This window comes from Taeniopygia guttata, chromosome 5 (genome assembly GCF_048771995.1).
Source record: "Taeniopygia guttata chromosome 5, bTaeGut7.mat, whole genome shotgun sequence".
NCBI classification, from domain to species: Eukaryota; Metazoa; Chordata; class Aves; order Passeriformes; family Estrildidae; genus Taeniopygia; species Taeniopygia guttata.
In genome coordinates, this window is record NC_133030.1 from 29,776,282 (window position 1) to 29,803,287 (window position 27,006).

At 39.7% G+C, this 27,006-nt stretch overlaps 2 protein-coding genes across 5 annotated transcripts in view; one reads left to right on the forward strand and one right to left on the reverse strand.

Annotated features, from left to right (window-relative positions):
• Positions 1-385: 385 nt before the first annotated feature.
• DCAF4 (DDB1 and CUL4 associated factor 4) lies at positions 386-14,253 on the reverse strand. 4 transcript variants are annotated; one of them, XM_072930048.1, is made up of 14 exons: positions 14,145-14,253; positions 13,758-13,869; positions 12,069-12,166; positions 10,339-10,496; positions 8,938-9,020; positions 8,218-8,320; positions 7,279-7,422; positions 6,545-6,629; positions 5,196-5,276; positions 3,524-3,619; positions 3,299-3,396; positions 2,441-2,617; positions 1,707-1,821; positions 386-783 (listed from the first exon to the last, which is right to left on the reverse strand). In XM_072930048.1, exons 1-14 carry the CDS (start codon positions 14,203-14,205, stop codon positions 590-592), a joined length of 1,605 nt encoding a protein of 534 aa, XP_072786149.1. In that variant the 5' UTR covers positions 14,206-14,253; the 3' UTR covers positions 386-589. The 4 variants fall into 4 exon arrangements, with proteins under 4 accessions (XP_072786149.1, XP_072786150.1, XP_041572577.2 ...); XM_072930049.1 differs by having other exon boundaries at positions 13,758-13,874; positions 14,145-14,252; XM_041716643.2 differs by having other exon boundaries at positions 5,196-5,275; positions 6,546-6,595; positions 14,145-14,251.
• A 164-nt stretch (positions 14,254-14,417) lies between these two features.
• Positions 14,418-27,006, forward strand: part of DPF3 (double PHD fingers 3) — a 190,781-nt gene continuing 178,192 nt past the window's right edge. Inside the window, exon 1 of the mRNA XM_072930060.1 lies at positions 14,418-14,436. The gene's annotated coding sequence lies outside the window, so the exon portion shown is untranslated. The remainder of the gene's footprint in view (positions 14,437-27,006) is intronic.

Sequence of the window (27,006 nt, forward strand, 5' to 3'; positions counted from 1 at the left end):
TGACCCAGCAAAAAGTACTGACAGCAGGGGTGAGGAAAACAGCTGTTCTTGAACTGTTTCCAACAGTGGAGCATGGTTGCTTCCAACCAACTGCTTCCAAGGTGCAGCAGTGGCAGTTGCAGGAGCCCCAACCAAAGCTACTCCAAACAAAGCCCCAGAACACTTAAGAGTGGTCAGCTTCTCAACATCAGCTGCTTCACTCTGCTGGGCCAGCATGCTTCTTGAGGCAGTTGTGACCACAGCTAAAGGTTAGGTGACCAAACTAGAATCAAGCTACAGGAGCTTTTTGACAGCACATTCAGCTAGAACAACAGCAGCTCTTAAAGTTACCTGCTTGGTGGGGTTAAGCTAGATTTTGGAGAGACTGAATTTTGCCTACACTTAATCAGTGTACAGCTTTTATTTACAAGAGGCCTGAGATGTATGTATACAGAAAGATTTGCTGAACTGCTGAAGGAGGTTCACAATTAGATGAGCAAAGCAGATGCAACAGCAGCACATAATGACTCAACAGCTTGGTGACTGGTGTAAAGATTCTGAAGTCACATATTGATTGGCAGCTTTGTAGACCAGATCTGAGGAGAATATGTCAGTTATAGGAGAAGTGGTAGAGATCCTGTTTGACAGCCATGAGTAAGCCAGGAACTCCTCGGCTACCCCCAAGTCTTGAAGAAAACACCACACTAGGAATGGCATCTTTGGATGATGGGTGAGGAGAAGGGATGGTTCTAAGCAGATGAGTATCTTGGAGACTCCAGATTCGGGTGTAGCAATCCTGACCAACTGGGAGGAAAGCAAAATTCAACATTACACAAAAAGGACTTTACACGATTATCGCCACAGAAGCAGAAGGTCTATGGAGAAAACACCCTGAATATTTTTACACTCACAAGAGACAAAGTGCTTATCCATACTTTACAAAATAAAATTTTACACTGAATACTACAAGAGTGGGAAAAATGTGCATTTCTTATTAGGCAATTAAAGGTACAATAAATCAGTATTTAGAGTGCTGTTCCCTTTATCAAGCTCCTAAGCCAAAAAAAGGGAGAAAAATTCAGACACATTAAAAATTCTTATTATTCCACCACTTACTGACATAGCCAAGTAAAGGAAGTCACTGTCTTTACAGTGACTTTATGAAGCTTGACTACACTACAAGGGTTTTGTTTCCTCTACTGCTACTTTTCCTGCCTCCACCCAAAATATAATAATAATACAAAAATCTGAGTGCAACTGGAGTATTCAAAATTAATCAAAGTAGTATAAATAATTTACAAGGATCAGGCTCTAACAGCCAATGTTTCAGTCCATCACCCCATTCTCCACTTAAGCACTAACTAAAGAGATGCAGTCTCTTGATAAAGTTATCACCAAGTCTCCTGTTTACATGTTGTTTCCCTGAATTTTAATACCAAATGTTTTCTGCTCTACTCTCGAGACATATTGTGGAAAGGATAATAGGACTTTTACAGGACACAGCAGATTAAGCTGTTGAGCACCTCCCAAGATTGATTACAGTAGGTATGCATCCATAAATTAATCTTCATAGTATATTACAGTATGTTTAAGGCTAAATTTTTTATGAATTTTAAAGAATTAACAGCTGTACAGCTGCTAACAGCTGTACCTAAGAAACACCCCTCATGCATAAGAAAATCACTACCATACACTATACAAATAGAAGGGGGAAAAAGTCAACCCACCTGCTATAAGAAGTCCTTCCTCCTCATTTACATGCAAAGGGAGAAGAGCATATTCATTGTGGTGACCTTTGTACTGTTTCACAGACTTTGCTGTTCTCAGGTCCCACAGTTTTATCTGCAAGTTGAAGGAATTATTTGAGAGGATATATTAAAACAGAGAGCACCCAAAGGTTGGATGTGTTGGAGCACGTCCAGAGGAGGGCCATGAAGATAATCGGAGGGCTAGAGGACCTCTCCTATGGAGACAGGCTGAGAGAATTCAGCCTGCAAAAGCAGCCTCCTCATAAAGAGGCTACAAGAGAGCTAGAGAGGGTCAAAATATAAGGGTATGTAGTGATAGGACAAGGGGGAATGGCTTTAAACTGAGAAGGGTAGGTTCAGATTACATATTAGGAAGCTCTTTAATGTGAAGGTGGAGAGTGACTAAAACAAGCTGCCCAGAGAAGTTGTGGATGCCCTATCCCTGGAAGTGTTCAAGGTCAGGTTGGATGAAAGTCTAGAGGAAGGTGTCCCTGCCTATGACAGGGGGCTGGAACCAGATGATCTTTTAAGTTTCCATCCAACCCAGCCCATTCTGTGATAAATATCGGGCTCTGGGAAGAAGACCCATAAAGGGAACCACCCAGTTCCATACTACATACTAAGAGCAGACATCTGCCCTTGGGAATGGGATAAGTACCTGTAAATTCCAAAATACTAATAAGAACAGAATATTGAACACAACAAAACCATACCTTTCCAGCCATATCTGCTGCCATCAGATAATGTTCAGCCTCCATAAGGTGAATAGATGTAACTGCTGAGCCATGGAAGAGACGAATTGCTTTCCAGCTCTGCCCCTTGCGGCTACGTTGGCGCACATCAATGCTGAAAATCTCCCCCGAACGGCAGCCATTGTACAGCACTGGGGTCTGGGAGAATCCCAGAGAAAGAAGCATACTGTGTAACATCTGCAAGGATCTTACAAGTTACACAGACAGACCCTGTATCATGGTTTTGAGCTCTACAGTGTAGTTGTCAAATTATTTTAACAGATGCATTAAGAAGCAGAATTTTAATTACACACTACAGCATTTTTCAGCAAATTCTTAAGTTCCATTCAAACCTCAGCTATTTACTTTAGTTGTAAAAGTTTGCCTAGGTAAGCAGGAACTCAGTCTAACATAACAGCAAAACAGAAACTGGAATTCTCATACTCGTCTTTTACCATCCTAATTATTTGTGAACAATTTTATTGGGACTTTCTCCTTCTTGGTGGAGGCAATATACTGAGTGTTACTAGAATGAGGTTATTTGCCAAAGCCAAAACAATTTTACATGTTATTACTATGCTTTTTGTAGTTCCTTATCTTTTAACCTCTGTAATCTTATCAAAAATTGCCCCTGTTGTCACAGTTTGAAATCAGGTAATATTTTTGTTGCTATTCAATTGTGTTCAAGCATCAGACCACATCAGCTCTGCTGCAGAACAGCCACTGAGCAGCAGCTGTCATCACAACCTTATGCACAGCATGAGGAGTCCCGCCCCAAACAGCACGAAGAGCCCACCAATGGGGAAGTGCTCTGAAAAAATGGTGTCTGGCTCTCCCTACCTGCGTGGCAAACTGCTGTGCCAGCACATCACTACTGGTTCCAAACGTCTGACGATGCCCTGTCACTACATTGGTCACAAGAACTCGTCGTGTCAGGCCTAAGGAAGACAGATGATGTTAGTTTAGCTGTAATTTGCGTAGCAGCTGGGAGATGAATGGAAGAAGTCTTTGCCACTGAGACAAGAGGGAGTTGTTAGCCTTGTCAGCTCTCTTGGTATAGATCACCTGTGCTAAAGCAATTGTCTGCTTGGGGATTCAGGCACCAAGCACAGGACCAGGCAGTGGATATCTTGAAACTGCACAGCATTCCAGGTCGATCTCCTAGAAGACAGGAGCAACACATGAAGTCTTCATAAAATGTTAGGACAGGATGGTAACTCAGAAAGGTTCTCAGATTGCTGCATTTCTTTTAACATTTCAATCTGAAGCAGAGAAAGTGTTACCTAATTAGTGTCTTTTTGCTACTCAAGAGACAGGAAACAGAAATGGAAGTTCATGACTGTAAGTGGGACTCCTACAGTCTATGTAAATAGATGATATTGAGAGACTGTGAAATTTATTCAGTAGTCAGAGGGCTCACCATGGCAGAATAAGATGCCTTATAGCACTAAGTAAGCCATTTTTCAAAGATGAGCAGGGTAGAAATAAAAAACATTTACTGTATAAACTGTAGATCAGCCAAAACCTAACCTGCAAGTTCTATGCCTGCTTATTAAAAAAAAAAAAACGGTTAAGTAATAAAACCCAAGATTTGACTCTTACTCATGTAGCCCCTGCATGGAATTTATGCTAATTAGCAGACTACATCCTCAGTTTTCACTTCCTTCATAGCACATCATACATGTATCTGCCAGGTAGCAGAGGTGATATGGACAAGAATGGATGGGTAACAGAGTTTTAGACAGGCTATGTTCTACTTTTCTCCCAGCATCTACTCAGCAAGGCTCCCACAAACCACCTCTTTTGGGAGAGTGAAGGAAATCAAATTTAGAAATACCTAAACAGTCAGTAGAATATATTAGACAAAAGGACTTTAGTGGAACTCACAGCAGCTAATTATGGTGAAGGGCTGAAAATCTTTCACAGAGCAACTGGGCCTAGTAGCCATCCACCCTCAGTGACTCTTCATTCAAGTTCATGCTAACTCTATGCAAATTTTTTTAATGGCTGTATATATAGCAAGACATTAAAAATTTAAAATTAGTGCATTACTCTTATCTATCGCAGATTTCCCCTAAATTTAACTGATCATGTCTAAATGGAAGCCAGATTAGAGCACTGCACTCTGTGACTGGAAGATATATGGTTCTAACATCTATTAAGAAGTTCCAATTAATTAAGTCCTGCTCCCGAGAACATCCAACAAAAAAGATCAGCTATAGGTAGACTTAAGACGTAGTACTCTCCCAGTCAGTCAGGTTTCCATACAACTGGAGGTGGAGCTTGTACAAGGAGCTATGGGCTGAGATATTTACCAGCTTTCCTTCTCTGATTTATGTGCTGAGCATACCTGAGCAGCTGTTATGAGAAGGGACTCTGCAGTGACTCTGGACATTCTATAAAGAAATGTGAGTACTTGCTGTGTGCAGCTTCCGCATATTAATTACAGGCCAAGTTACTCATGAAAAATCTCAAGTGTTTACTTTACACTTTACAAGTGAGGTGTTCTCCTGCCAAAGTCAAGTATTGCAGCAGCTAAAAATAAATTAGGGCTTTGAATACTGCTTGTTAATTAAGCTGTATTGCACTTCTTCAGCTGTTTTAGTCTTACTCTTAGGAATACAAGAGTCTCACCAACTACTGAAAAAGAATGCTGAAGTAACCTTTCATTTGTGCTCTTTTTATACTATAATTGCTACCAAAACTTGGAGACAAAAATCCAACAGAAACACCCTACCTGGGTTAGTGCTGCTGAACAATGATGCTGGAAGCAGACTGGCACAGCCTGGTGTTTCTGCAATTCCCATGAGACACAGCTTGTTGAAGTGAGTTAAGGAAAACTGATTTCTCCCCAAAATAGAACCGACTGCTTAATACTTACAAATGGGAAAAGCAAGATGCCCTGACACAGCTACAGCTCACAGCACTTCCTCAAGACCTTTGATATGCTTTACAGTTTACAATTAAGCTGTGACACTTCACTTCTTTCACAGGAAAGAGCTAGAAAGAACTCCAATTCTTGTTTGTGTATTTTCACTGTCAGAAAGATAAGACAATACTGTTGTATCTTACTAGTGATAGGGAGAATAAAAAATAAGCATGGCCTACATAGATCATTCTTCTCACTTTTTCATGTTGATGACACTGCATTAATATAGATCTGTTTTTCATTGAGGTAAATTGGAAAAATGGGAGGCAAGGAAAACTCACTTTTGATTACATTTAAATATTTTATGAAGACTGTACCAGGTACAAATAGAATTTCAAAGCTGCATTTCAAGTTCAGTGGGGCAAATCTGTAACTCAACTAGGGGAAAGCATGAACCCACCAAACCAAGTGATCCTGAACATGTCCTCAGCTGTGTGCACACCTGGAGAGCTCCTGCCCCTGATGGGTTGGTCTGGAATTGCCTGGCTTTTCACACAGGCTGTTCCATAATTTTCTATGTAATTTCTTTTGGCACTTTATAACACACCTGTTGTCTGCCATCTCCTATGTCAAAATTCAGGTTTTTTTCTCCCACACTTTTCTGGGCTCTGCACTGTTCATTACTGCTTCCTCTACTATATCATCGACTTCCCTCTTTGAGTCACTCCTGCAGAACATGCTCTGAAAGTTGCAGGTGATGCTACTGAATTGCTCCCATTCTCCTCTCACCCCCACCAATATGGGGATGTTTTTAAACACATACACACCATTGCACTTTCAAAGAGGTTCACTTCAGAAAAAGGGTGTTGCCTTAACCCTCCGCTCTTATTCTTCTGCCTCAGCCAATTTCCAAACATCACATAATTTTGGATATGGCATTTATATTCACTATGAATGAAGTGGGAATTCTCCATGGCAGAAAACATGGTCTTCCATTTACCATTAACATGGGAACAATTCTACATATATCTGTAACAGAACCATACATCTGCCTCAGTTATTCCAACATATTTTGATTTTCTTTACTTACACTGATTTCCAAAAAACTCATCTTCTGGGGGAACTACAGGAGAGGTATTCCTTTAAGTTAGTTTTTCTGTGAAGCATGATGCAGACTTGTGAAACCTGAATGACAATTTTGATTTTTTTAAAGGATATAAAACATGAGAATCTGGATGAGTCAGTGATGCCCAGCACACAGAGTTCACCTTCAGAGAGAAGAACACATACTATTTTTGTGATCTGTAATTCAATTAAGGAAAGATTATTTCCATGCAAAAATGATGCAAAATTAGGCACTGGGCAGAACTCCTCAGCCCACTAAATAACTCAGTAATGGGACACAAGCATTTCAGCTTCATACTTGTAACAACAGAACAGCATTAAGAAGTCTGACCAAAGACAGACTAAGGTACCAAGCACATCTTATTTTTCAAGAGACTATCCCTGAAAGAACCTGAACATGAAGAGATCATGAAAACCTGTTTTAAATATGCCTCATATTTAAAGGAGGATAAACAGTTTAAGAGTAAACTTTAAGGATAAGCACAGGAGAAAGAGTTTCCCAAAGTTATTTTTAAGAAAGAAGCATGCAAATCTTAGTAGTTTTAATACCCAAACTTCAGTTTTGCCAGCTACAGTCAAAGTCTAAAGTAATCACTATCCTTGGAAGCTGGTACTTCATAACATTCCTGACAATTATCACTGGTACTGAGCGCTTTCAGGACAGGTTTATTGCAGTTCTGTGTCTACCCAAGTTTCACATTTCCAGATTCTTCTGTTCTCTTCTCCTAGCCCCTTCCCCAACCCTCACGGCACTTCCACCTGAGTGTCCCAAGAACAGTGTCCTGAGAATGCAACCACCAAAGAAAGGAGGAACAGAAAATAGTACTTTGCGGTTTGTGAAGTAGAGGTTGTCATACATCTCCACAGTGAGAGACTCCTTCCCCAAACCGCTGAGATTGATTATGCCGTATTTACATCCTCCATGCTCTACATCGTTCACAGTGAATATTCGTTCACAAGCAACATCTGCCTGTAAAATAAAAGCTTACTGGTCACACTTACTGGAAACTTACAGGAAAAACAGCTTAAGGGAGTTGCATTAAGTCTAAAGTGAAACAACACATTAATTCTGATCCCTTTAACACCACCTGCTTTCCATTCAGCTATAAAATCAGTGGTCAACTCCTTTTAAATGCATACAGAGAAAAAAACAGGGATAAGAGAGGATTCAGTCCTTGGCTAACAATAAATCTGTCCTATGTTAACAATTCTATACACTTACACTGTTCTGGCTTCAGCTATCTATGCAGTGCTCTGTTTACAAGGCCAGGAGCTGGTCCTGGAGAGCTTCCTATATAGTCTATGAAAGACCATGAAATGTAAGGTGATTACTGATATTTACTTAGATTCTCTGAACCACAGGCTTTGCCACTCCCAAAATTCTCATCTTTCATTTTTTTTTCTTCTTTCTCTTGCTTTCTCCACTCCTCCTCCCAGCCTCACAATAATGATCCACTCAACTCCTACTTACTTCCAAAAGAACATGTTGATCAGATTAAAAAAAAAAAACCCAACAAAAAACAACCAACAAAAAATGCTTTCATATCCAGCCTTTTTTATAATTTTTCTTTGTAGGAAAGGAACACCCTCTCCCTACTGTTTAAAGTTACTGAGCACAGACTTTAATAACTGACAGAGAAGGAATAACTCGATAACTCGTCTTTAAAAGCTACATTTGATCTGTGTGATTTAATTACAAGAGCCTGAATTTTCACTGAAGACAGGCTCTCTTTATCTTAAAGACTTATAATTTCTTATAACATACCACAATGATTTTAAAATTGTTGGTTCCAGCAACCGAGGAATCTGGACTGTGAATTTCTATCTTCCTCCTCTGCATGCAGTTCACTTTTAGTTCATGGACTAGCCTGTAAAAGCAGGTAGGAGGGTGAGGGGGTTGAAGAGAGGAGAATTCAGGTAAGCTTAAATTTAATGCATATGAAAAAAATTCTGGCCAGGATATAGAATGCTTCTCAATCACTGAAGAGAAAATGCCTGAATAACTAGCATGCTGAAATTTAACTTGCATAACCCAGGAAACATGTGCATCTGCCACATGCATGGAATTTCATCCCACTATTTTGAACCCCAGCACATCTTTAGTAGCCCGAACAGCAACACAGCAAGTCACTAACTTAACTTGCCTTCTGCCATTCTGATGGGGGCAAGGGAATGGTCATGTCCATTGAAAAGCACTTATCCTAAAAAACTGTGCTAGACTCATAAAGTACAATGTGGCAAAACAGCATATCTATACATAAAATGAACTTATTTTGAAATAAAATTGGGAAACAACTTCCTAATTTGAATTCTCATAATTTTAGTAATCTGATTATTGCAGAATATAACCTTTTTCCTGACTTTAAGTAATATGTTCCTCCTCATCCCAATGGAACAGTAAGAAATGCAAGAAAACCTGACAGAAACAGTTGCACTAACAGCAGAACTTGGCACTGCAAATATAAGACAAAACAAATCATTGTACCTGCAATAAGTTGTGGAGCTGAGCGAACCCAGCTGCCTTTTCTGTAACAGCACAGATGAGTTCAGTCCAGCCCTTGTTGTTTTCTGGAAGAGAGTAAAATGGAACTGTACTCAGTTATTTACTTGTTTAAGATTCAAACACTGCTGTGGTCTTTGATGTTTAGGTAGCTTTTTCCTCTAGCCTACGTACATTAAAATTTTCAGAACATATAAAACACATTCTAGCACCATCTCCCTGATCTACTACAGTAGGCAGACAAGAATATACTCCCGTGAGATGGGGAATGCTTCTGTGAATACAGAAGCTGAAGAAAAAATATGAAACCCCAACAGCCACTGTCTTCACTCTACATAATCAACAGTAGCACCTGGAGGTGTAAAGTCACCCTCTGGTTTCATTACAACACCTCAAGTTCTTATACAGCAAAATCTTCTATCACAACAAGACTGATATTAAACGTGAAGTCTTACTGTTGTACTAAACTGCTTTTCCATTCCATTTCCATTCCCCCCACAGCACTGGGGCTGGAACTAGATGATCTTTAATGTCCTTTCCAACCCAAGTCATTCTATGATTCCATTCCATGATTCACAAACCTTTTAGAATTTAATGCAAACACCTTCTGAGGAGACCAAGGGATAGAGTATTTAGCAGAATTATGGAGTGAGAAATCTTTTTGATAATGTTCAGACAAAGCAAGCGTTTGAGTGTTTCAAAATGTTCTCTACACTGAAGGCTGAAGAGCTGGTTGGAGAACTTTACTGCTTAAGAAAAAGAACACTATTCACTTCTTCCAAATGATAGCATGTAAGCTGAGCTGTTATTTGTAAAGATTTAAGACATGTTTTTCAGGTAATGAAAAAGCATCCTTGTTAGATATTTTCCCCATATTACAAATATGCAGCATCAGCATTCATTTCACTGTAACACTTTATGAAAAAAAAGCACACAGGCTTTCCAGACATAAACATAAGACTTGGCTTGATTTTAGCTGTCCAAAAAAGTTCTTCAAGAAAAAGCTTTCTACCACCTATGATTAGTATTGTTTCTTCAAGGTCCAGGAATATGATTAATAAATTTATTAAAAATGTGAAAAACTTTAAATCAAGACCACACTTTGCCAATTCAAGGCAGGAACTTGGAACCTGGCATCCAATATCCTGACTCAAGTGTAACTATCGGACAATTGCAATTCCAAGCACAGTTCCCGTGTCTTTATAGATTTCTTTGTTTGTAGTGACTTGACTTCATTCCTGTGTGGAAGAGCCAAACAAAAGGCTTCAAGGACTTTATTATTAGCAGAAAAAGAAACTGAATCATCAGAACTTGAAGACTTAAGTTTATAACATGTCTGGGGCCAGAGTACAATAAAGCTTAATTGCAATCTTTTCCAAAACATACCTGGTTCTGTTTTTCTTCCTCTTCTAAGAGTCTCAGTCTTTTGCATTCCATTGCCTTGTTCTGAATGCTGTCCTTGGTGAGGGGGTTGTGGTTATTATGTCCAGGCAGTAGGCGAAAATAGCGGTTCTTTTCTGGGTCATAATAAAATCCTGGCAGTTCTTCAGGGGGAGACATAGGGGAGAAGAAGTGCAAAATCTGATGTATAACTAAGTTTGTTTATTGCTCTTTGATATTCCATGTCTTCATGTGAATGTGAGAGTTGTGAGACCCAAAGCTCTAGCTCCCAACAAGTTCCAAGCATGATACACAGAGTAGGAACAGACGAGCAACTTACAGGACAAAAAACGAGGTTATTTATAGTATTCCAATGCACTGCTCTTACACAGCTACAGAAGGGACATACTACTGACCAAGAGGAAATTCAGACCAATCAGAAAAGCACAAAAGAAAGGTTTTGTTGCAGAACAAAAGTGGTCTGTCTTCATAAATAAATAACGAGGGGACGTTCTTAATTAAAACACTTGGTAGGACAGCAAAAAACATGACAATGTGGTATCAAATAAACTCAAAGTGATTCACTTCCCAGAACTAGACATTTTTTCCTCAGCACAAAGGAGAGATTCAGATAAAATCAAGAGTACATTTGGCTTCTTCCAAAGATAAATTGGGAAGAGAAGCACTCAGTTTTAGAGCTTCACTGTCTGTGTGAATGCAGAGGCAGACAAATAAAATACTATGATAGATTTAAAATACTTTTCAGATTATCTCAAGAGAAAGATATTTATTCAGAGGCAATTGTTAACATTTAATTTCAAGAGTTTTTATTTAAAACTTTATTTACTACCAGAAATTTCATTTTAAGTATCCTCTTTTTGCAGCTGATTACCATTCAGCTCAGCCACAAGTGACCAAGACTTTTTCAGGTCAGTGAAAATAAGAAGTTAGTCAATGAATCAGTAAAGCTTATAAAAGCACACTACATTTAGCAGTTACACAGTAACTACACAGGAATAAATGTCTTGCAGGATACATCTCCTAGCATGCTCACAACTCAAAACAGTGATATACAAAAACAATCTCTTTAAACTCTGTATTGTTCCAGGACTCTCCTGTTGTACAGAAATGTAAGTTCCCACTGGCTTAGTTTTTGCTAGCATTGTTTAATGAGTCAGGAAACCAGAATGTAAACAGGACATCTTTCTCAACAGCACCGCTACCTCATCATTTGTTGCAAATGAACAAGTATTTAGCTAGAGTCTATTTATTAGAGACTACAGAGTACACTGAAGGCATAAAGAGACACATCACACAAGAGACACACCACAAAGCGGTGGATTGTCGATTGTCGCGCCTTTCAAAAGACTGAGTGAACACAAGCTATAATTTTTTTATATGCCCTCTTATTTTATTTGCTTCCTTAGTAGTTCATTTTCTTCCTAAAGCCTTTCTGGAGGGAAAACCAGAATTGCATTTTTTCAGTTTATATCAGCTTGGCTAAGCACACAAGTTTTCAAAAATGAGAAGCACTTGTGGGCCTGAAATTGATTTGGCTCTGTTCTCCAAATCTTTACTTACTACATCTTTTTGTATTACCTGATGTTACTTTTCTCCACAAACTTTACTGTTTGTATGGCTCCTGTCACACCAGATTATTAACACAGCTACTACTACTTTTGTCATACAATCAGCATATAGGAACTGACTTTTGACCTATACGAACCATCTCTTACCGGGTGCTACAGAGTTCTGCATTGAACTGGATGACGAAGGATCTTCATTGCTGCTGGGACCTGCATTCACTGGAGTCTGTGTCTCTTCTTGCTCCAGACTAAAAAAATAGCATTGCCTTCAAGACAGGCTCACAACTGCCCCACCCATCTTTCCCACAAAGAGACTACACAGCACATTGTTACTGACATCAATGGAGTACCGTTCTGTAGTGCTCTGACAGCACGTTCTGCATATCACCATACATTAAACTATGGAAATAAAACAGTGACAAATAGTCAGCTTAAAAATTTCTCAAGAATATTAGTGATACCAGCATCCTAAAAACCTTAAATTACTTGCTAATACATTAGAGGTTGCTGTTGATTCTGCAAGGGCCTCTAATTTTTTTTAGCAAAAGATTAACCGGACAATTCTACATTAAACCAATAGCCCACTCCTGAAACCATGCAAGTCTCCACAGCACAAACAAGACAGTGTAGGGAAAACACTGATGTCAGGTCAAAAATGTTTTGCCATTCTCTCCATAACAAGAATTTAACTGATAAGGTTTAGAAACATGCAAAATAAACACAAGTTTAATGAAAATTCCAAGAAAAGCCTCTGGTTTTCTAATAAACATTACAGGGGGTAACTGCAGCTTTCCCCATTTTGAACTAATATACATGAGCACATTCAGTACTGATGAGCAAATTTCCACTAGGATGTTTTCTGAATCACCTGAACAATTCTCACTTTTTAAGACAAGTCATATTACATGTCATCTTAAAAGCAGTAGGTGAAGCTGTTTTGCAAGAACCAAAATTTATTGAAAACAAAACTACAAAGAAACTCTATTTCTAATACCAGCTCTATTGCGGTTTGATGATACAATTCTGAAACACTTAAAGAACACAACAGGAGAAAAACACTCCAGATAAAACCCAGACACTGAATTTTAAAGGTCTGTAAGAAACCTTTTGTAAATTCTGCTCAATGAAGTAGCGCCTGTTTGTATTTCTAAGTTTTCTTACACAAGTACAACTAGTGTGGCAACTCATATGTGTGCCTCTTTTCCTAAAAATAGGTTTTAAAAAAAACCCCCACACTTTAGCATATTAAAGCAAAGCATTAGGCTCTTTTAGTCCTGCAAGAGGCACTAAGGAAAGTAGAGGCAAATGAAAAAGCAACCATAAAAACAGCTCAAATATAGGCAAGTGTAAGTTCTAAAATATAAAAAGTGTTTTCTGAAAGGATCAGTTTTTGAGGCAGGGGATTATTCCCGAGCCCTTGTTTCATTTTTCTCATCTGTTCGATATGGTATTACCACATTACTTACCATGCTTTCAAACATCCAGATTTTACACCAAAAGGCTCAAGCTTAAACTAAACAGGCAGGTAGAATGAAGTAATTATATTTTTCTTCCCTGAACCATCATTGCATATTGATGAAGGGTTTGTGGATAATGCACAGCTGAAAGGACTGGCTCATGGAACTGCATGTCAGTTTAAAATCAGTGTACAGTTGTGAACACACAATAAACTTCCAAAAATCGGCGCAATTCCACTTCCAGCAGGAACGACAGAAGGACCGTCTACTAGATCTTCAGGCGGCAACCTTCTCAATTCTAGAAAGTCACCATTCTGCACATTTAATTCGGCATAAGACCCAGCGGCTCAGCCCGTGCCAAGCACAAGCTGCCCGTACTTGCCTTTGGGCGCGGTTGTTGTGACCGGCTCTCCTGTGCCAGGGCGGGGGGTGGCCGCGCTTGGGACCGCTCCATCCGCGCCTCTCCTTGCCTCGACGGTAGTTTCTCCGCATTTCTACTCTTAAAGCAAACATACACACACATCTCACCCCTACTTGCCTGGAAGCTCAGCAGTCAGGACAAGTCTCTTAATGCGACCTCTTTTCAAACAGTTTCAACCTGTAACGACCAGGCCGGCCTGCCGCAACACAGCCGCTCCCCTACGCCTATGGACTTCCCCACTAGTCCCGGACCAGCTCCGCGGCTCATCCCGCAGCGCTGAGGCCAAAACCCCAGAGGCAGAAGGGCAGTCACGACCACACCACCACCCCAGGCCCACCCGTCCCTCACCGCGCCGGACCCGCCGCGTCCGCGCTGCCGCCAGCTCCCGCCCACGCCGCCAGGGGCGCATCTCATTGGCGCTCAGCCGCTCCCGCCGCTTGACGGACAGCTCTCCCGCCCAACCGCAGGAGGGCTGGCCGGCGCGTGCGCCGCGCGGGGGCGGGGCCGGGGCCGGGCTTGAGGGCGGGTGGAGGGAGCGGGTGCGACGCTGAGGCCGCTGAGGCCGCTGAGGGTGAGGGCTGGGAGGGGGCGCTTAGCACGGCAGGGGATGGATGCGGGGCCCGTAGGGTCGCATAGAACGGTAGGGAAGCAACGCAGGGCAGAGGCAGCCTGGGTTTGCTGGGAGGTGGCGTGCTTTGAGGGGACACTGAAAGGGTATCTCCTGTTCCTTCTCGTATATCGCTCAAAGCCCTCATTTGGCAGTGGGTAGCTGAAAGCTGTTACAACCGCTCTGAATTTATCAAAAATCAGAAAACATAATGTCTTGAAAGTGACTCTCCCGGCTGAGAGAGAGTAATGGTGCTTAATTTTTTTCTTATTTTGATTTTCTTATTTTGCCCACCTTCTACTGGTGGGCAGTATTGAGGCACAAGGTGGGCGCCAAGCTCGGGCTGCGGCAGTCGGTGACAGCTCCGAGCGCCACAAGGGTGTGGTGTAGCTCCCATCTCCTTCTAGTCCGAGTAATAAACCCCTTCTCTTCTTAATCCTTTATTTAAGTGACCTTAAGCAGTTCTTGTACAATGACATTCCCGCTTGTTTAGCATCTAGAACTTTAAAGAAAGGTGTAACCAGGGTTGTAAAATAGTTTGTTAATTTAATGAATGATTAAGGTTAAAACAAACAAACAAACAAAAAATCTGTACTTAAAATAATTGTGGAAAAATAATGGTTTAGCCTTTTTGCTTCCAGAAAGATGAGAGGCTTTTTTGATTGCTTTAATAACTTAAATAAGGAATGCCAGTACTGGGAAAATAGGCAATTGGTTTTTGCTACTTTTGATGTTTAGACTTTGCACAAGTTTGCTGTTTTAATTGGCCAGAGATTAATTTTTGGGAGATAGTATTTTTTGTTTCTCATTGCATGATCTGTGTTTTAAATTCAAAATGCATAGAGTTGAAATAGTCTTGGAAAGTACTCACTTAAGGATACAAACAGCTGAAGAAGTCACCTGTGGCTTGCAACATACAGTTTGTGAGCTCTGTCTTTATAAGGTAGTGGTTTCATGATAGTGATCTTTAGCTTTCACAAGATAATTTTGAATTTTAATACAGTAATAGGAGAAAAGTACATACTAAAGGTGAACTGTTTCTAAAACTGTCACTGGTGTTGACTATACAAAGTTGGTTTATATGGTGTTTGTACTTGATGTAAATTTGATGCTGGTACACCTATGCACGGGGTTCTAGGGAGTGGTTTTTCCCTGGTATTTCCTGGCTTGTGGGTAATAGTCCATTAGTTCATTAGTTTTGTTTCATCTCTTTAATTTCTGGTGCCCAGTGAGCAATATTCAAGGTTCTGTGACCAATATATGCTGCTTATAAGCTGAGGGATTCCTGTGACTGAAATAGTTACCATTGAGGAAGTGTATTAAATTGTTTGTTTTCTCATTTGTATTGCAGGTACTTTCTATGAAAGCTAATAAAGAATAGACTGGAAGATATTTCAGAGATCACTGGTTTTCCATGTATGCACTGAAATAAAATATACAAATATGTAAATATATAAACAAAATGCACACATTCACCCCTACATTGTTCCTTAGCAATAGTTTGTCTAACCTCTTCCTAAAGCCTTTTATTTTGGTTTATACTGACTATTTTATTTTAGTATTTATTATTACATCTCACTGAAAGGTTTCCTGATGTATTATTGCTGCAGTTTAAAAACATTACTACTATTCCTTCTTCCTTCTGTAGATACAGAAAACAATTTGTTATCTTGTTCTCTGCAGCTATATTCCATATTTGAAATGTGAAAAAGATGTCCCTTTTGAATAATTGTCTGTAGATTGAAGACTGCCTCAGGAATACCATTCTACTAGGATATTACAGATGACAACTTTTACCTTTGATGCTACTTGCTTCCTCTTTTGGACCCCTTTCATGGAGAACAGATCTTTCCTTGAAGTGTGTTCCTAAAAACTGGATATACCACTACTCAGCTGAGGCCTTCCTAGTGCAGAGTTTGTTTTGCAGGCTATACTCAGGTTGGAGTTGTAGGTTTACCTACAGCTGTGCAGCAATGCCAGCTTCCATGGAGCTTATGGCCAGAAGTGTGAGCAGTTTGAGAGCTGCTTTGTGACCATTCTGTTTCCAGTTTCCATTCTGGGTTTGTGGAATTGCTGTGCTTGTGCTGGTAAAGATTTCATGAGCTCATCTCAGGCTGGTTCATGAGCTGGCGCAGACCATCCTGCCCTGAGGAATGCACTCTACCGCTGTGTCCACCTTGGCTGTTTTTCTAATTCCTTGACCTGAGGGACTGGGTTTACACCACTGTAGTTGATTAAATAGATATGTTCAGATTATGCTTATTTAGTTGATTGAAATGTATTTGTAAATTATGTTCAAACATTCAGTAAAGACCAAGTTTTATCAATAACATTAGACTTTAAGATTTGAATCTAGGTTTTGTATTACTACAGTTTAATGAGTTGCCTTTCAGATGAACTGCAGAGTCTGAGTCTGTGTTCATTCTTACTAGTTGCATCTCAAAATTAAAATTAGTTTGTCTAAGCTCTTCTTTTGCTGAGGCTTAAGCTGTGTATTTTTTCTCATGCTTTCTGGGTTCTGCCTGTTAAAGCCCAGCTTATGTAAGATAACTCATTAAGCTTTGATAAGTGGGAAGGGTACCTGGGCCCATGGATTACCCAGGGTTTATGCAGGGTAATCAAAAGTAGGATTTTGTCTAATAGTAAAATTTGTGTTTGTTCTAATACTGCTGAAACCAAAGCACTTTAAGAGTCTTTGTGCTTACTCTGCATTATGAGCTGCAGCAGTTCTGCAATAATAGTGTCAAAGGCTCTGTGAAAGTTGCTATTTGCCATTTTATCATAGTTTTCAAAATGCCGTGCTGTCCCACAGGCTCTGCTGTAATTATGCTGGGCCATGCAATATGAAGCTGGTCCATGCAATATGAAGCTGGTCCATGCAATATGAAGCTGGTCCATGCAATATGAAGGTGGGCCATGCTATATGAAGGTGGGCCATGCAATATTATGCTGAGCCATGGTAAATTAATGCAGTAAATAACTTTTGGATTCTCTGGCGTTAGGTCATAAAATCAATTAGATTGAAAAAGACCTTTAAGATGGTCGAGTCCAACCACTAACTGAACACTGCCACGTCTGCCACTACACCACATCCCCAAGTGCCATATCTACACATATTTTAAATATCTCCAGGAATGATGACTCCACTGCTTTTACAGCTTGTCCCAATGCTTGACAACCATTTTGGTGGCTGTTAGGAAAAATGTCTTCCATCTAAACAAAGAAAGACACTGCTGTAGGATTTAAGGAATTAAGGTGATGAATTGTTGCAATTCGGTTTCTATAAAGATCAATAACTTTCTGCGTTTATTCTGTATATGTGTATGTTTCACTTTTTTGCTCTGTCTAGTTTAAATCTCGAGCTCCCAAAGTGGTCCTGATGGTCTTGGAGGTGCAACTCCCCTTGATAGTCTGCTGGGTGTTTTAAGGACGGGAGCGAATCGGAGCTGACCCAGAAGAGGGCAGCAGTGCATTTGCACAAAACCACTGCGTCTTGGCTATGTAGGGTCTTCTGTACCAAGTATTGAATCCCTATAAAAATCGATTTTTGAAGCAGAAATGCACCAATGTATCTCTTTGTAAAAGTGTATTTATTTGTATTTATAGCCCTAAATTCCAGGGGCACTGGGGTTGCTATATTTTAGCCAGACTTTCCCTCCAAGTGAGAAGGTGAAGCTCCTTTCTTTGTCTACCCAGCAGGTCGGAGGTCATTAAAAAAATGCCCATGAGGTATGTACCAGCTCTTAGTATTTACATATATGTATGTCTTTTAGTAATCAAATATATATTATTTTTATAATATATAAAATATATAAGTGATACACATTCAAATTTTGCTCTGACACTACACCTGAAGTTTCTTCCAGTCAAGTATCTTTGGGAGTAAGGCATATGCTGGTCAAACCTTGCCTTCTTTTAAATGCTTTTCTTAATAGAAATGCTTAGACATAAATTCATTACTGATCAGACTATCCAGTAAATTATCTTTTTTCCTGTGGATCCAAAATAATAATTTGTATGTAGAATTTACCAGAAGTAAGTTGCATTTTAAAATTATTTATGCCACCTGTGGACGGACTTTATGATTTCGGATTATAATCAGAAGATGGACTGCAGAACATGCAGGCATGAGTGGGTGCCAAAAATGTACATGGTTCTGTGTATTGGTAGAAATGGAGCTGTGGTGTTATGGGTCTCTTCAGATGGGCTGGCACATTCCAAGAGATGGTCTTTGGTAAAACCCCTCTGAGACCTTCTGTTTGCCATGGTCTGCTCTCTTTTCTTTCAAAATAGCATGTTGTATTTTGAATGGCAGTGCTGGATACATGGGTAATTCTTTTGAAAATTTTTGATGTTTCAGCTAAATACCTTAAATATTATTTAATGTGTAGCATGAGTTATTACTTAACACTCCGAAATATCTTTTGTGGGTTTTTGACTTCTGTCATTATTACTTGTGGCCCCAGTTTAAGGACTATTAAATATGTAAGGATATTCACCTGTCCTGATGGTGGTGTGAGCTTGGGAAAGTTGTGTGCGTATACACATAGATAACATATCTCTGTCTACAAAACCAGAACTTCATTACCACTTATTTCAGTGTATGGATGGGGAGAATGCTAATTTGAAGGCATGAGATTTGAAAGTGATGTTGATCACAGAGATGTCTGTGCTCTCCCATGTTTCCTATCATGCTATAGCTCTGACATGTCAGTTCAAAACAGAAACTGGCTTCTTTGTTAATTTTTTTTTTTTTTGGTAAAAAATCACGTCTGCAGATGGTAAAGAAATTAGTCAAGCAGGTAGGAATGCTAACAAAGCTTACACTGCCAGAATGCTGAATTGGAACTTACATTCCTTGCAGAGCCATAGTAGAGTAGAAGATCCTGATGGTGAGGAAACCTGTGTTGAATAATGCTGTCCTGCCCCTTTTTAGGGGGAAAACTCAAGATCTCCATTGGAAGGTCAAGTTCCTGGTGTAAATAGCGCTGTCATTAGAGTAGTGGCAGCTGGCAGATTTTTTTCCTCCAAACTCATTTGTTCGGCTTATGAGCTTCTAATACTCAAAGAGCTTGCAGTTACAAGATTGATTTCTAGTCTTGTATTTAAAACTTGCCAGGAAAAGAACTAGTCAGCATCTCCAAGGAAGTATTCTCTTTTGGGGTCAAAATCTTGTGTGCTGCTTCGTAGACTCCCTTGCCTTCTTTGGGTATTAAGGTTGTACTTTTATACAGAAGAGGTGAACTGTTTTGCTTTTACACATCAATAGCAGATGTCAGGGCACTGACAGCTGATTTCTGTCTGGAAGAAAAATTTGTGACACAGACCATAGGAATTATCTTTCTTAGCAGACTTCTATATTAAATACATGAGGCTTTGAACACATGTACAGACCGATTATATTGCAGGAAATAACCCTTCTCTAGAAATTTCGATCTGGAAGTCAGTGTTTTGCTTTCAGAAGACAACTTTATCTTTGAAGTTCCTACCAACTAAAGATATAGTGTTACAGGGCTACTAATACCTCATTTCTCAAAGTCTATGTTCTGTGCATGTGCAGAGGAAAGCAAGTTATTGGAGAGACTTGTGTGCAAGGAGGCATTATAATCATATGAGGGTGGTTCTCGGAAATGGACAGTAATGAACACTCTTTTGGAGTGTGGGCTTCCTGAGCTGTCTTGAGTGCATTGTGCTGTAGATATTCCCTTTGTAATGGTACTGTTTGAATGATGCAGGATTGACTTGCTTAGTCTCCCTCCCCCCCACCTCATCTTTGAAGATGTGTGTTGGAATTTCTTGTTTCAAGTATTTTTTTGGGGGGTGGGTTTTGTTTGTTTGTTTTTATTTTAAGGAAAGGGAATGAAAGTTTTATGAGGTAGAGAATTAGTCTCTCATTCTCTTCTGAATCCTCTCTCAGGGAGAACATGGCAGCAGGAGGAAGAAGCTCAGCTCAGTGGATGCAGATTGGTGTGGGAGGCTTCCTATTACTGGCGTGTAAATTGGGGTGAGCAAGTTTCTTTTGAGGATTTTCAGGAGCATATTCTGAAGGAATAAGGGTGAGAGGAGGGAAGGTTACCATGGGAAAGCAGTCTCCATATATCTGTATTCTGTAGAGGTTATGTGTGGGTTCTTTGATTTATTTTGTGACTGGGGAAGGGCTTGAAGGAAAGTTGCAGATAATCTGCAGATACGTGGTCTCATAATGATAATGTATATTGTCTACTCATGTCTTGGTTACTATTTATATGCCTGTATTACTATAATAACATACAGTAATATATATTAAATGGTAATATATAATGTCATACAATACAGTAATTTATATTATTATTTATATGTTCTGGATGCTTCCAGATGTGTCACTGTGGCTCAGTCTTAAATTTTGTTCTTAGGCTGCTGTGCCTTTGGTCATTCTAATTGCATGTGTACCCTGATAGTTATGATGGATAGTGACATTGCCTTCCAGTCTTCTGGAATTCCTGTTTCATTGTTGGCTCCATAGATGCTCTGCTTCATGGAGCCCTTCTAAGGCCTGGTTTTCAAGCTGCTGCTCTTCTGGGTACTGAATTGAAGCCAGGAATAGTGAGCTGTAGTTGCATGTAACTACCAGTATAGATACCAGCCTGTAGATTTCAAAGCATGTGCCTAGTGTAGAAGTCTGCCCATGGGAGTAGCACTGCAGGAACTCCCACTAGTACAAACTAATACAATTACCTTTCTGCACAGTTTATGATCTGTCATTTTTGTGTACCTGTGGAAAATGATGAAATAAAAACATATTAGACAAGACACACAACACTAAATGAAAACAATATACTATTTCAGGGAAGAAATATTAAATAAATGACTAAATTAAAACAACAGTGCAGATAGGGTAGTCATAGCACTGTGTTGTAACAATCTTTGAAAGTCTGAAGACAACTGAAACTACTTATGTGCTTCGTAGAATTTAAGCAATAATTATTTCACATACAGGATGTAATATATCAGTTCACAGTTCCAAAACAAAAACAAGACCAACTAAAAAAACTTTATCTCTCAGCTTGATTGGATGGAAATTGAATGAGGAGGTAGGATATAGAAGATGGTTTATGAGCTTGGTTGAGCTATTATTCCCTTGAGAAAGCACTTTCTAACTGGGAGGAGGAAAGCTCTGAAGGTCCCAAGAAAAAATCATTTATATGATCCTACATACCTATATAGGATCATATAAATTCTGTACTATAACCTTGTGGGAAATAAGGAAGGAGGACAGAAGTCTATATGAAATGGTTAAGAGCTTCCAGGGCCCTTAAGAGACTATTAGGCCACAGGGTTTGAACTGTGTTAATTACCCAATGTGATTTAATTGTGTGTGATATGTAGGTTTTGGTTTGTTGTGGGTTTTTTTTTTTTTTTCCTCTACCTGGGTAAAAACTCAGTGGAAGCTGACTAATAGTGTTTTCTTATTTTCTTTATAGAAAATGGCTGCTTTCCTAAGCTAAGTATGATTACATCAGCTGGTAGAGCATCCTCACTTTGAGTACTTAAACATATTTTATCTTTGTTCGGAATGATGTTTCAGAACAGCTGAAAACCGCACTTCTGAAACAAATGATTTCAGAAGTGTGGAAGTAGAGGAAAATACAGATTATCACTGAGTTGTATGAAAGCTCAAAGTCTAGGGGAACTTCTAAGAAGTAACATACAGGGTGAACCTTGTACATTGATAAATCAGTGAAATAAAATTGCTTCCCTGTGTTCTGGATAAAATTGGAGGAGCAGATTAATGCCTTTGTACAGTGTTGCTGGTTCTGCATGTATACTGTGTTCAGTAGAGAAGTACTTCTACTTGAGGAGAGTATCCACTAAAAATTTATTTTGGAAAGAATACAGGTGATTAGCAACCTTCCTTGTAGACAGTTGCATATATTCATGCAGTAATCAGCCCTGTGAAATGAGGGAGGATCATTTCAGAAGAAATTTTAAAGACTATTTTGACAAAATAAGTGAAAATAGTTGGATAGACACCTGTATTTTGTTTTGAAATTCTTTTTTACCTACATAGCATAATTTTTTTGATTGAATTCTATGGGGCAGATTCACTAAAGCAATTATTCTAGTAGTAAAAGTTGTGATATGGGAATAGACCATAACAGGTGGATAAAAAAAGCTTATATTGAACAAATAGCTGGACAGTTGTTCTTATTTTTGGTTGTACAAACTGATGGTACAGAAATTATCCTATGTCTTTTGAGCATTCTGGTTATCCTTATTTGTGCCTTTTCTATCTCTAACAAACTGTACAAAGTATTGAGGAATTAAGCACATTATAGATTCCTGTGCTGTGGCACAATGCCCAGAGTGTGTCGTCTTTGACTTGTGGTTCAGTAGTGAGCTGCTCTCAAATAATTGCTGGTTATATCCCAAGATCTTGTTCTTGACTGGCAATAAGTAATTCAGAGGCTGAAGGTGTACATGCAGTGTTAGGACTTTTTAAAATATGTCAATTTGTCACCATTTTATCTGCCATTTAATGTCTTATGAGTCAGTTTTTCATTTCCCTCTGCCTCTTCCCCTCATCTTCTGAAATCTCCAAAACAAAACAAAAGAAAAAAAGGAAAGATGACTCCTTGAGATCAGTTATGTGGGAAGAATAAAGTTCAGTTCCAAAGCTTCTCTGCAGGTTAATTGAAAATAATCACTGAAACTCTCTGCCACCTTACAATGCCCTTTCAGTAGGTGGACTGAGGGGAGCTTGCTTTAGGGAGGAATTTAAGGAAAAATCCATTACTCCTAGGTTCCTGATGAAATAACTTGGAATACACTAGAAATGTAATGTGGCTGAAAGGAAATGGTTACTGACTTTCTGAATTATTGTAAAATAGTTTGATGAAAAGAAAAATCTCACTGGAAAGGGGTTACTAAGTGGCCCTGATTTCTTTCTGCCTGTTGCTGGTAGTGGCAAGCAGTGCTGCAGGGACTGGAAAAGATGTTATTAAAATTTTTATATGCAGCACATACACAAAGAATGTGGCTGTCCCTAAAGAGGATAAGAGCTTGGTAGTTGCAGTTAAAAATAATTTATTCAGGCTTAGCTAATGCTGCAGAATCTGGTGGTCTCTTGTGCTGCTGGCCTGTAGTAAGCTGCAGTGTACAAGGTGTGGCATAGAAGAAATGCACATCTTTCTGATTGCTCCCTGAATGTGTGCCATGAATACATTCTATTAAGTGGAGCTACGGTAGATACAATCTAAGGATATAAGCAATTAGAATACAGATATTCTTTTATCTAAGCTGTACTAGCCTTAACGTGTTAAATTCATCCTATCCATTAGGAAGAATGAATTCATAAAAGTTCCAGTTTAAAGTCACCTCTGTAGTATTTCTTAAAACATTATTAACAAGCTGTGCTGGTTTCTGAAACCAGCTGGTTTTGCTTCTGTTTTCTGAGTTCAGAGATATGCCTGATATTTGTGCTGTGTTTGTGTGACAATTTTAGGATGACAGCACCAGTGGAAGGGTAGGTCAGAGTAAACCTCTGGCTGCATAAGTGACACTTCTACACCTGCATGGAACAGTGTCTAAGACAGAAAATCCTGTTGGATGGCCCAGCCACTCTTCTCTTGAGTCGAGTTTCGTGCAGCTTTGCATCTCTGAAGGTTACAGGAAGTGGGACACTTGCCTGTGGAGTTTGCTGGGGTAAACTGGCCCAGCTTTCTCCTCTGGCCAGCCAAACAAGATGCAGACAGCCACAGTTTTGCTGTGTGTCATGGTGTAGGTAGCAAGTAGGCAAGACTGGCCATGGAGGAGGAAGACACACCCTGATAGATCTGATGCAAAGCCTATTTCATTCTCTAGAATTATTTTTATGAAATGTGGATTAGGTGCTAAATCCTGGAGTAGCATTTAGAGGTTTCTTATCTAAGAACACCAAGTCTCCTGAGAGGCACAAAACACACCACTGCAGCTCATTTTGCTGAGCCAAAGCAAACCTGCTGACTTAAAGTGTCAAAATAATATGCATGTTACAATTTTTGGTAATTTATAAGTATTCTGGGTCAGACTTGTAATGTGAGTACCTAAACTAATCTGAGAGGTGAATCAGGCACTGTCTTACTTTTGGGTGTAGTAACTTGACAGTGTCCTTTAATACTCCTGATGTTAATGGACAAATTGCAAGTCTTCATTTCTTTGATCTTTTCACTGCATTTTGTTTCAACCTGTTATACCACCTGTAGGAGACTTTTTACATGCATGTTCCTTTCCTGAACACAGGGATAGTGGCCTGGGTTGGTTACTGTCACTGGGTTCTTGTCAGCCTGGATGGTAGGTAGATGTCATCCTACTCTGTCACCAGCCACTGGCTGGCTGAGGTGGGAAGGGTTGGGAGGGTTAAGTGGAAAAAAAGGATTTTTTCTGTATTAGTGTGACAGCAGAAGTATCCTGCCCAGTTTCCAAAATGCTAGAGAGAAGTACCAGGTGACTTAATGCCAAGGCCAGTGACAAATTGTTTCACCACACTGTCCTTTCCATAGGGCTGTCCTTCAGCCTTCCCTCTTCAGCTGAAGTTGGGCTAAGTGGGAGGCAGCTGAAGTTTTTTTCCCCTGCAGACAATTGCTCGAGGTAAATGTTTATTTTTGTTTATCTTTATTCTTGGAGAAAGTTTGGGTGGGTTTTTTATAGTCTGGAGGAAAAAAGAAAAACATGAAGTGTTGGTGTGTTACTTTTTCTGGTTTAAGGAAATAATCTTTCCATAATAAGCTTGAAACTACTTTGATGACTGAAAACAGTGGTATAATATATGAAGTTAAAATTTCTTAAAATAAGAAATATCTGATCTTGAAATCATAAGTTTGGTTTTGTAAAGGGTTTCCACTGGATGATATTATTGGTTTTGGCTTTTTTAGGGTATTAGAAACTGAATGACACACTTATATCTGTGAAAAGTCAGTTTAAATACTGTAACTGACTTCCTTGTGATTTAAGACTTAAATACATGTCTTGTAGGCTTCTTTGGCTCTACAGGCTCTAGCTGAAGTGACATGTTATTTGGGACATCTACTATAAATTCTAGGTGACCCCAAATACATGATGATCTTTAGTCTTTAAAGATCATTGTATGGTGAAAAATACTAAACTTTATTTATGTCTTCTATATTCTTCATCCTTCTCTTACCTGATTGTTCCTGACTAAAAGTTTTGGCATGAGAACACTACCTTATGTGTGGGTGTTCCTCTGATCCTTTTATTTTTCACCTGAAGCATCATCATCATCCCTGTAAAATCAGACTTGGCTGCTGTATGAATAATAGAAGTGTTACAAACAAAACTATGATTTCAAGTGAACAGAGAAAAAGCAGATAAAACACTTCAAAAAATGGCTTTCAAGGAGCATCTCTGTACCAGTAAAGCAAAGTGAAGTAAATAATAATGTTGTGTATATACCACTGATTTTTTTTTTTTGTTATTCTCAGATGTAATTTTGAGATTGTCCCAAGGCTTCCAGCATGATTTCAAAGGTTAATTGATAGTCTGTGCTTGTATGTGCATGCCCAAATGCTGGAGAGGGATTGTGTGTGTGTGTGTATATAAAAAGAACAGTCCAAATATAAGTCTTGAGTGTAACCTCTTTGTCCTAGTGCTAGGACATATATTTAGGGTTCTGCAGAAAAGCAGAATGGTACACAATACTCCATCACAACTATATATAGCTATGATGGTATATATACACAACATATTAGAAAATATAAATAGTACAATGGTGTCAAAGTCTAGGCCCCCTTACCCCCCCCCAAAAAAAAAAAAAAAAAAAAAAAGGAGATGCCAGAACACAGATTTTCTTAGCAGCCTTAATTCTGTTCCTTTGTCTGGATTACATTATAATTCATCCCAGCAACTGGAAACTGAATTCTTTTCCCCCACTGCCCTACTGCCCTTATACTTTAGCAGAGAAATGCACTCAGCAGAAGGGCACTAGTCTTCTCCTCCGCTACCTGCTGCAAGTGTGACTTCCAGGTGAGGAACAAATACTGCAGAAATCCAGGTGCAATCCATAGGAGCGTTTGGTTGCTGCATCCCAGCAGCTTTCTGATGCTAGCTGTTCATGACTCAGTCAGTTTGTGCGTGTTTTCTACAGAAAATTTGTAAAGCCAAATACCTGGCACCGAATTCATCGAGTCGTCAGAGCTTCGAGGCCATGGAGGCATAGAGTCACCGGACCTTATGACTGCTAAATTTAAGGCACTTCGTTCACTCTCGCCGCTGGAAACGCTGCAGTTGTTGGAACGCTGGAACTTCCCTGGAGGCGCCCCGGCAGTGCCAGGCGGGGGCGCCGCGGGGCCGGGCCCAGGTGCGCGGGGCGGGAGCGCTGCGCGGGCGGAGCGGCGCCGGGAGCAGCAGGGCAGAGAGGCAGGAATGCGCCGCGCTGGGCTTCCCGGGACCTCGAACGCCTCACGCCCAGTGGTACTCACCGCACGTAATACACATCGAGTCTTAATTCGGACACACCCGCAGTATCGTATTGTGTGTTTGGGGAGTTAACAGATAAATTAAGCAATGGCTGTGTAGCACGACAGAATTGCACGCACGTTGCTCTTAGCTGGTTTTCTTTAAACTATCTTT